At 46.9% G+C, this 10489-nt stretch overlaps 1 protein-coding gene across 1 annotated transcript; it reads left to right on the forward strand.

Annotated features, from left to right (window-relative positions):
- The first annotated feature begins 3028 nt into the window (after window positions 1–3028).
- Window positions 3029–6648, forward strand: PHLDA1 (pleckstrin homology like domain family A member 1). The gene is made up of 2 exons (XM_025926988.2): window positions 3029–4233; window positions 4710–6648. The coding sequence occupies exon 1, from the start codon at window positions 3044–3046 to the stop codon at window positions 4205–4207; it is 1164 nt and encodes a 387-aa protein (XP_025782773.1). The 5' UTR covers window positions 3029–3043; the 3' UTR covers window positions 4208–4233; window positions 4710–6648.
- The last annotated feature ends 3841 nt before the right edge of the window (window positions 6649–10489 follow it).

Below are 10489 nucleotides of genomic sequence, written 5' to 3' on the forward strand. Positions count from 1 at the left end.
GCTTTGTGCTGACAGCTCAGAGCCTGGAGCCTGCTTCTGATTCTGGGTCTCCCTCCCTCTCTGCCCCATCCCCACTCGTGCTCTGTCTCTATCTGTCTTAAATAAAACATTAAAAAATTTTTAAATGAAACAAAACAATTAAAAAACACACCATGGCTTTAACCCCAGATCCTTGCTGAATCAGTTCCATCCAGGAATTTGTTTTAACCAGTTGTATATAAACCTATGGTGGACTTCATCCTACCCAAAGAGAGATTTTTCTTTTTTTTTTTTTTTTTTATTAGCAAAAGCTCTGTGAACCCTACTTTCTATGGCCTAAAAAGCCCCTTAGACTCTTCCTTCTAGTAAACTCTCGTGAATGTGTTCACCAGTATTTGTTCTCTTGCCTGGCATGTTAGTATTATTACTTTTTTTAAGTGTGGTGGCCTTTGTTTTCTTCTTTAGCAACAAGTAGTTGGATACAGATTGGGGAGTCTGGCATGTCACTGAAAATGATGAGAGTGGTCGAGACCAATAAGTGAGTAGAGATAAGGAGAAGCAGGGACTGTGCTCCAGAGCACTCTAAGACTAAAAGATGGGGGAAGAGGAGGAAGCTGCAGAGGATCCGGAGACAGTGACCAGGGAGGTAGAAGGGAAACTAGAGCAATGTCCTGGAAGCCAGGTGAAGAGCTATCCAAGAGGGGAAAATCATCAACTGGGTCAGGTGTTGCTGATGTACAACCTGATGTAGACAGTTTGAATCTGCCATTTCAAATTGGTTACCAAAGCAATGATTTCATTAGTGTGCTTTCTCAACTTTAGTAACTTGTGACAGTTGTAGAGTCTCATTATATCTATGGCTAAAGTTGCGGTATTTGGGTTACAGTTATTTCCTGTAATTTATTTTTGTATGTGTGTGTGAATTTATTTCATGGTCTTTTTAAAAAATGGCCAAGGGGGCCATTTTGTGAATTGGTAGTGACTTTTGAAGTAAACTAAGCAAAGTTGTCACTGAGCTCCAAGATTCCTACACACTTGCGATTTCCAATAATCGATGCACTGTGGTCAGAGAAGGCACATTGTAGACTGACTAAATAATTGTGAAATACCCAGCTGGAAATGGAGTGGTAAGGTATCTAGTTAAAGTAAGTGCTTTTGAAAACCATGCTGGTTTTCAGACATTTTGAAGTAATTCAGAATGCATCTGCCCCATCCTGATTAGCTGTGAAAGGTTAGATGACACCAAATATCCCTTCTCCTAAGAAAATGGCTTGCCACTTCAAGATTACATCTTAGTTTTTTACCCAAGGTTTGTATTGTATCATTTCTCCACATGAAACGTCTTCCTCAACTACACCTTCTCTCAGAGACTCTGAATTGCACACTATCCTTCCCAAATGAGCAGAAGAATGACATTCTGTTAAAAAGATGAACAGCTGGTCATGTAGAAATTCCCTGGAATGTTCACTTGTCCTGCGAAGGCAGGCAGAGAAGCGAGCTGTGAGGTGCAGGGTTTGTCACTGGTACACGGAATCGTTCATTTTTAAACAATCTTACTAGAAATCTTTATATGATTCAAATACTTGCCTTTCTCCATTAACAATTGGAAGGCGCTGAGAACCTGCCAAATGCAATTGAGTGGGACTAAGGACGGTGCCGGAATTGTCTCATTTGCTCAGACACTGTTTCTTACGTTAAGATTCAGGACCCTCCCGTGTTTAAAAGTTATCCTGTGTTTTCAATTACCTTGGGATTCAGTTGGAATTTTTTCGCATGACATAAAGGATTTGACTCTTCCTCCCACAAGCTCATCTCTCATTTCTTCCCTTGTTGAATTCTTTGTTTCAGCCATAGGAAACTAGCTGATGAGCTAACTCCTCCCGCCTTTCTTGGGCACAAGGAGCAGTCTTTTCCTCTTACTTTGGCCAACTCGGGTTTGTCCATTCCTCATTTCTTCGTGTGTTTCTTCTTTGTATCCTCAGGGTCGATTCACAGTTGGGTCTGTTTACTTAATGGATGAATTTCCCCATCAAGAGGTTTGGTTTCGGTTTGTGCTCTATTTTGTTTTGTTTTCCAGAATTTCTATAGAATTTTTTTAAAAATGAGTGTAGTAGGAGGGAGCTACGGGCGAGTACAGCATTACCTCCCCCAGGTCACAGATAAGTGAGATTGCAAAAACAGATCTGGCCCGTTAGGCGTTCCCAAAGAGAGAGACCCGTGGAGGCCAACCGGCTGTTTGGAGCGCTAAGCTGTATCTTAAAGTGTGAGGTGTCTCAGCCCTGGACATTTCCCGGATTTGTAACTGGAGTTGAGTTAATGTTGTGAGGTGTTGCAGGCCGTACGGATGGGTCAAGAAGAAATCCGGAGAGCTTGTGTCCCGGATAAAGATTGGCTAGTGCCGGAGGTCCCGGGTCGAGAAAAGGAAGGCCAGACGTCCTGTGAAGTGAGTCCCCCTTCTCTAACCCTTCCAAACCGGACATACGTAGCGCAATGGCCTTGATCGCCCTCTCTGCTCCAAGAAGAGCTAGTTAATGACTGTGAGCAAATAGGAGTGTGAAGACAGCGTGTCCTCTGGGGCCTTTGTGCCCTGAGCTGTTTACGTAGGGTCCGGGGGACTCACACTTCCGCGGGACTCCGCGGCTCGCGAGCCTTATCCCCAGCCTCCTCCCGCGGACACTGGCTTTGCGAGATCTCCAGGCTCATCGCGAATGCCTGGGTTTGGTCCCCGAGGGCAGCGAGACAGCTCGGCATTCCAGGCACTGTCTGGTAGCCGTACCCACCCTCGCAGCCCTATGTTCATTTTCTGAGGCTGTTAGCACAGAGCCCCGCCGGCCGGGATAGGCGGGACGGAGGATGGCCTCTCGGCGCCCTCTGGGTGTCGGCATTCGTCGCCGGGCAGCTGGGGCGCCCAGGGCCGTCGCCCTACGCACAGACGAGGAGTTTCCGGGGCTGGAGTCCCTGCAGCCAGCGCAGGGAACAAGCGCGGAAGAGAGTGGGCGGCGGGAGGCGGAGCAAGAGATGCGGGGGGCGTGGACGCGGCCCGCTTTGGAAAGGCCCCAAGTTAATGAGGCGTGCGCCGGCGGCAGAGCGCCTTTGCGAGCTGGGCTTTCCCCCGCGGTGCGGGCGCCAGGAGCCGCCTTTTCCGCTGGGTGTCACTCGGGGGTGGGGGGGATGGCCCATTCAAAAGCGCCGCGAGGGGGCCCGGCCAGTGCCTTTCAGTGAGCGCTCGCAAGAGGACGGCAGAGGCCCGGAGGCTCGCTGCTCCGGGACCTTGTGGCGCATCAGGACGCGGCTGCCCTCCTGCCCGGACCCCGATCCGCCTCCGCCGCCGTCGCTCTGCTTCCTGCGCGTTAGCCTTCTCTGCGCGCTCCGGGCAGGCGGCCGCGGGAGCCGCTGGGGCGAGGACGGCGCGCGGCTGCTGCTGCTGCCCCCGGCCCGGGCGGCTGGAAGTGGAGAGGCCGAGCCAATCGGCGCACCTCCCTATGCCGGGAGGATGTTGGAGAGCAGCGGCTGCAAAGCGCTGAAGGAGGGTGTGTTGGAGAAGCGCAGCGACGGGTTGCTGCAGCTCTGGAAGAAAAAGTGCTGCATCCTCACTGAGGAGGGGCTGCTGCTCATCCCTCCCAAGCAGCTCCAACACCAGCAGCAGCAGCAACAGCAACAGCCCGGGCAGGGGCCGGCCGAACCGTCCCAACCCGGAGGGCCCGCCGTGGCCAGCCTCGAGCCGCCGGTCAAGCTCAAGGAATTGCACTTTTCCAACATGAAGACCGTGGACTGCGTGGAGCGCAAGGGCAAGTATATGTACTTCACTGTGGTGATGGCCGAGGGCAAGGAGATCGACTTTCGGTGCCCGCAGGACCAGGGCTGGAACGCCGAGATCACGCTGCAGATGGTGCAGTACAAGAACCGTCAGGCTATCCTGGCGGTCAAGTCCACGCGGCAGAAGCAGCAGCACCTGGTCCAGCAGCAGCCCCCGCAGCCGCAGCCCCAACCCCAACCCCAGCCCCAGCCCCAGCCTCAGCCTCAGCCCCAGCCCCAGACACAATCTCAGCCGCAGCCCCAACCCAAGCCCCAGCCCCAGCCGCTCCACCCATATCCGCATCCGCACCCTCACCCGCACCCGCACCAACTACCGCACTCGCACCAACAACCGCTCTCACAACCGCTCTCGCAGCCGCTCTCGCAGCCGCACGGCCACCGGCTCCTCCGCAGCACCTCCAACTCTGCCTGAAGGGGGCAGCACCCGGGCCAGACAAGGTAAGGTCCCGGCAACGCGGGCTATTCGGGGCCTTTCCGAGGAGTAGGTCTCGGGGCGGGCGGGGGGAGTAGGTCTTGTGCGGAGGAGTAGGAAACCTAAGTCACGGGTTTGGCGCTTGAAGAGGCAAATGAGAAATTATTACAAGTTTCTGCAGATGTGGAAAGAAGGGAAGCAAGCTGGAGCCTGGAAAGGCCGGGCAGAGAGGGGAGGATGGGGAACTCGGGCCAGGCTGGGAGGCCTCTCGGACCGGCCTCCTCCCGACCCTGGCCCGCGCGGGGGTCCGTGGTGCGCTTCCCAGCCACGCCGCGGGCTCCCTCCGTCGCTTCCCACGTGCGCCGCTTCGCTGTGTCTGGGCACTCGAGGGAGAGACCCCGGTGTCTTTCCGAGCACGCTCTGTGCACCGGACTGGCCCGAAGAGAACTGGGTGGTGGAGGATTCTGAGCCACTTACTTCATTGCCTGTCATTTCTTTCCAGGTTTTGAGGACTTGAAGTGGGACGAACACCTGTCTATTGTCTTCACTTGAATCGAAAACAAAAGTCTCCCCGCCCTGCACGAGATCGAGTAGTTTGGACCTCACCCGACTGATAACTTGAGATTCCTCTTAGTTTTCTGCATACTCTTCATCACAATGCAGGAGACGGTTTCAGTCCAGAAGGCTTTATTTATGAACCTTTGAAAGGCTCTTCCAGTATGGTAGACCTTCTAGGAGCGATGATGTACTGTAATTTTATTTTAATGTATTTTGATTTATGATTATTTATTAGTTTTTTTAATGCTTGTTTTAAGACATTTCTGAATGTAGGCCGTTTTCCAAAAGAGCAACTTTTATTTTCAAAAACCTATTCCCTAGTAAGTTCTAATCCTGGAAAAGAAAAAAGTAGAAGGGCGGGGTGGAGGGGAAAACCATTAAGAACTCATTCGTTATTCCTAGGCATTTTCAGAAGGTCTGACACTTTCATTGTTATGCCAGGTGGTTGAAATTAAACTCTGATATTACTTCATTTTTTTTTTGAGATTTTTTCTTTAGACATATATTTTCTGTAGAAGTTTAAGAAAGCTAAGTGTTCAAAATTGTGTAATTATGAAAATCTAACTGCTTTTCTAAAAGGAAATTCATAGTAGTGATATCTAATTCCAAATATTTAAACCATAACCCAAGGTGACAGCAGGATGAGCATATCTTGAATGTACGGTAGGGCTGGGTGTAATGTGGGAAAAGCTTTGCTTGCATCATCCGTTTGAAGGGCTTAGTAAGGAGATTTCCATGGTTTCTGAGTATGACTGCCTTAGGTGTTTCCTTTCAAAAAACACAGTGCGGGGGAAAGAAAACCATTAAGCTTGCTTAAGAGAACATTTGTGCTCTTATCCACACAAGAGATTACCCTTCTCCAAGATCTTCGCACGCTCCGCTTGAACCACATTTTCTGACCCTTTTACCCTAGGGTCTAGAAATACACCCTAGAATCTCATAGCTTAAAATACAGTTTGTAAAAATTTCAAAGGACCAGGGGTCATTGCTTTTAGGTATTCATACTGAAAATAACGTTGATCAGAGAAACTCACTGTTTTACTTTTCATGGCTCTGTGAGAAATTTGAGGGTTCTATGTTTTGTAGTTAGGTTAGCTAAACTCAGAAATTGAAAAAGGAAGGACAGGATAAACACTGGATTTTCAGTGAGAAAACAACCCAGTCTTGTTTTAGCAGCCACTTGTTCAGGAGTCTGAGGGGCGGGGTGGAGGGGGGAGGATGTGCTTTTAAAGGTAGAACAAGCCCTCCTCTGTGTCAAATCAAAAGGATGGTCAGAATCCACAAGGGCAGATGCTACTTAAGCTTAAAAAGAGCATAGTTGATACCAAATCTTCCTGGGGCTGAAAATCACTTCCTATCTGCATGGCTTTACTGACAGTCTCTGTTTCCCATTGCCTTTTCTGCAAAGTCTTGATCAGTATTTTTCCAGCACCCAAATTGGAATGGTCAGGATTAGGCGATTGCTATGTTATGTGGTCAAGAAATGAAAATAGAATGTTATGCTAGAGATGTCTTTATTCTCCTTCCATCTAGAAAGGAGTCTCAAGATCAGATTCCTGTTTAGCACAATATTGAAATGATGAAACTTTGAGATCACAACCCGAATCTGAAAAGTTGTGGGGCAAGACTACAAGTCAGGCAAATGGCAAGCAGAACTGAATTGGGCTCTCGCTTTCAGTGGCTAAGGCACGGTTGTGAAAATACGCTGTAAAGATTTTATATATACAGGATACAGGCAACTCAGCAAATCTGAAGAGTTCTTAAGTGTGATTTGGCTTCTGAGAAACTACTGCTGTGCATTTTTAGAGAATGCCTCTTTGTACTGTCATTTCAATACATGCAGATCATATAACCCCCAATTAAACCGCAGTTTTTTATGTCAAGTTTTGTGCTATAAAAATAGTAAAGTCCATACCAAATATTTTAAAAATTGAGATTCACGTGGGCTTTTAAAAGACATTTGTTACGTTGTTAGATCACATATAGGCCAGGTAGTATTGTTGAAAAAAAATCTGCCCGGGCTCCCTCCCGGCTGCTGGGTTCCTCTGGCATTCCCTCCCCTCCCCCACCACAATGGCTATGGTTGTTAACGGGGCCACCAGAATCATGGTTCCTTATCTTGTCTTTCCACAGCCCTTATTCCTTGGTCTGCTGTGATATTTACATTGAGTTGGCCCTCTTAGTGGCTCTCTAGTCTGAACCCCTCTTAGCATTTACCTGTGAAACCTCAGAAATTAGGAAGGAGAGGAATAGGATGTTTTTTGTTGTTTGACACTTTGAAATGATTGTGGCTGAATAATTTTTTCAGAATAACAACAACAAAAAAAGCACGCTTACCAAAACAAAACACAAATGCAAATCACTTAATGTGATTTGCAGTGGCAGAATTCTACCATATTCTCTAAGAAAACGATACAAACCACTTAAGGTATTCTGAGGCCTGACAAATCACCTTCATGGAAAAAGGTAAAAATGATTCTTTCAATCCAAGACAAGGAAAGGGGAAGGGGCAGGTCCATAGAAGACGCACCCCTTAAATAAACACAATGTAAAAAGTTGGAAAAACTAAAAGGAATGTCCCCATCTGGAAACTGAACTTTTGTCCTTGAACTTGGGTTGACACCGAGGCCTTGTACACAGCGAGCCCAGTAACTATTTGTGGAGACAAATTAATGAAAGAAGGAAAAAATATGTAACTCCCAGTATCCAGGAGGTGGTTTCTCTTGCCTCACACAGTGCTTCCTTCACTTGCTTTCTTGTCGTTCCCCAAGAACAAGTAATACTGGGCAGGCTAAGCCTCATGACGAAGCTCCTTAGACATACTTTCTTAGCAGAAATGCACGTAGATCTATCTGCGTATGTCCTACAGGGAGTGCTGAGGTCAGGGCGTAAACGGTTATAAAGGACCCTTTCAAAATGAACATTTTCGTCATAGAGGAAGTTGGGATTCTCTCATCATGGCAGAAACCAAACTAACTGTATAATTTCACTTCACATGTTTTTTTCCAATGGAGGTTTAAACAACAACAAAAAACTCAACCTCAACTCATTGCTTAAAGGAGATCCCTTTCCACGTAAACACCGTGAGGAAATCTGGCTTAAACCCAAAGGCCTGCTTTAACTCCTTCCTGCTCTGGTGTACTAATGCTGAATTTCTCCTACAGACCCCTCACTTTAAATCTGACGCTCCGCGAGCCTGTTGCCAGTGTGTGGGTGGGAGCACACTGGCTTGTTTTCTGTTCCCCGGGGAAAGCGACTTGGTTTTAGCTTGGCTCCAATCATTTGCAGGCTGAGAAGAGGGTCTGAGGCTTGAGTGAAGCTGGAGCCAGCAATCCCATGGATCCCAGAGCTCTGTAGGTGAAACCAGGCCTATGAACATCCCTTCTCTCTTCGTTGGGTCAAACTAATTTGCTTTTGCTTTACCAATAAACTGCCTTCAGCAGCAGAATCATATTTAAATTTGGGGATTACAGAGCTTGATATTGAGTATATCAGCGATTCTCCCGAGAGAAATATACCTGTTCACTTAAAGCAACCTAAGATGTATTAATTGTGGGATTCTGGTGAATGGGTTTTAAAGAACTGTTTTCTAAATTCTTGACACAATTCGAAGGGTGACTTTTTCATCTGCGGTGTTGAGCAGCCAATCTAGATTTACAGGAGATTGGATGACAAAGTGGTCTGTGACTTTGTTGGCAGGACATTTGCCGAATGGAGGATAGGAGCCAACAGGGTTTTACTGCCAGGGCATTATTGTCCAGTGAGGGCAGCGGAAGGGCTCTGGAAACATCCGCAGAAAAGCAGAAAAGCTGTGAGACCTTCCCCAGCCTGCTCTTCAGCCGACCTGTCGGTGATCAGTTAGGCTTTGAGGAAGATTTTAATAATAGGTGGTTCTTCGAGATCACTGTATTTATTTTGAGAAGAGGACGCGATGGTCCGTTACATGCCGCTGTCGATCTTGTGCTTAAAGTCTTAGAATATGCAGATGTCAGCTTCTGAAAACCAAGCATCACCAGGTACCAAATGCTTTAGGAAGTATCCCATTTGTGAACTCAATAGTGTGGTCATAGTTTGTATAAATATGTCTCAAATGATTTTGGAGAGATGTGATTTATTTTTCATATTTTCAAAATGCATTCCATTTCAAATAAAGTATCTATGGAGATGACCAATCTGTGCATCTTTTGGCGGCCTTACGTGGTGCATACAGTGTGGTCCCCCTAGGAGAAAAGTTCTAAAGGCCTTGGCTGTTATGAAGGCCATGGCCATTCTGGGAAGGAAAGGACCGTTTTCAAGGTTGGGAATTCTTTTTGAAAAATTACCTGGGGGGCGCCTGGGTGGCGCAGTCGGTTAAGCGTCCGACTTCAGCCAGGTCACGATCTCGCGGTCCGTGAGTTCGAGCCCCGCGTCGGGCTCTGGGCTGATGGCTCAGAGCCTGGAGCCTGTTTCCGATTCTGTGTCTCCCTCTCTCTCTGCCCCTCCCCCGTTCATGCTCTGTCTCTCTCTGTCCCAAAAATAAATAAAAACGTTGAAAAAAAAAATAAATGAAAAATTACCTGGGAGTTTTTAATAAAGAAGATAGTAATTCCCTAAGATCTTTTGATGAAACAACTAGCTTCCAGAATGCTAATGAATATGTGTTGGATTTTCCATAGCCCCCCAGAGGATGAGAAATGGTACCTAGTGATTAGCTTGAAGGCAACTTTCTCTGAAAATTCTATAGCTCCCTATAGAATTGGTTTTTGGTGTTTATTTTTTTAATGTTTAAAATTTTTTCTTGAGAGAGAGTGTGCAGGAACAGGGAGGGAGGGGCAGAGAGAGAGAGAGAGAGAGAGAGAGAGGAGAGAGAGAGGGAATGTTAAGCAGGCTCCATTCTCAGCATGGGACTCTATCCTGAGACCCTGGGATCATGACCTGAACTCAAATCAAGAGTTGGACACTCACCCAACTGAGCCACCTGGGTGTACCCCTATAGAATTGTTGGGGCCTGTCTCAACAGTGAATTTGCACTGCAGTTCAACTCCCCCTCTGCCGAATCTTGTTTCCATTGTTTCCTCACAGCTGAGGTTCCCAGGAAGCCTGACCCCCCTCTCCTTCTTCCCCCCAAAATCTCCTGCAATCAAATCTGAGAGTCTCAGAACCTATTTCTCAGGGAACCCCATCTATGACTATGTCTGTGCATTAAGATATATAGGAAGAATGTATGAAAACACATATTTATATATGTATGTATATAATATATTTATAAATGTATATACATAACATAATGGTTAGGCCTATGCTTTAGAGTGGAAGCTCTCAACCTGGGGAGATTTCGTTCCCCAGGAGACATTTAACAATATTTGGAGACATTTTTGGTTTTCACAACTGGTGGTTTTCCAGAACTGTTTTCAAAACCCTTTGGTTTTCACAACTGGTTGGGTATCAGTGTTCACAGTGCTCAGTACAGACCTTCACAACAAAGAATTATTTAGCTCAAAATGTCAACAGTGCCAAAGTTGAGAAACCATGCTTTAGAATCAGATTGTCTCGTTCTTATTAGTTGAGTCCCCTTTGGCAAGTAATTTATTTTAGCTTCAGTTTTCATGTGTGAAATGCAGACAATGATAGTACCTGTCTCGCAGAGTTGTGAACCCAATACTAGGTGGTTCACGTAAAGGGCTATTGCTATTCCTGTCACAAAGTAAGCATTCAACAAATAAGCATGGTAACTGTCATCCTAAT

Source organism: Puma concolor, chromosome B4 (genome assembly GCF_028749965.1).
Source record: "Puma concolor isolate L17-30 chromosome B4, mPumCon1.1.hap2, whole genome shotgun sequence".
NCBI lineage: Eukaryota > Metazoa > Chordata > Mammalia > Carnivora > Felidae > Puma > Puma concolor.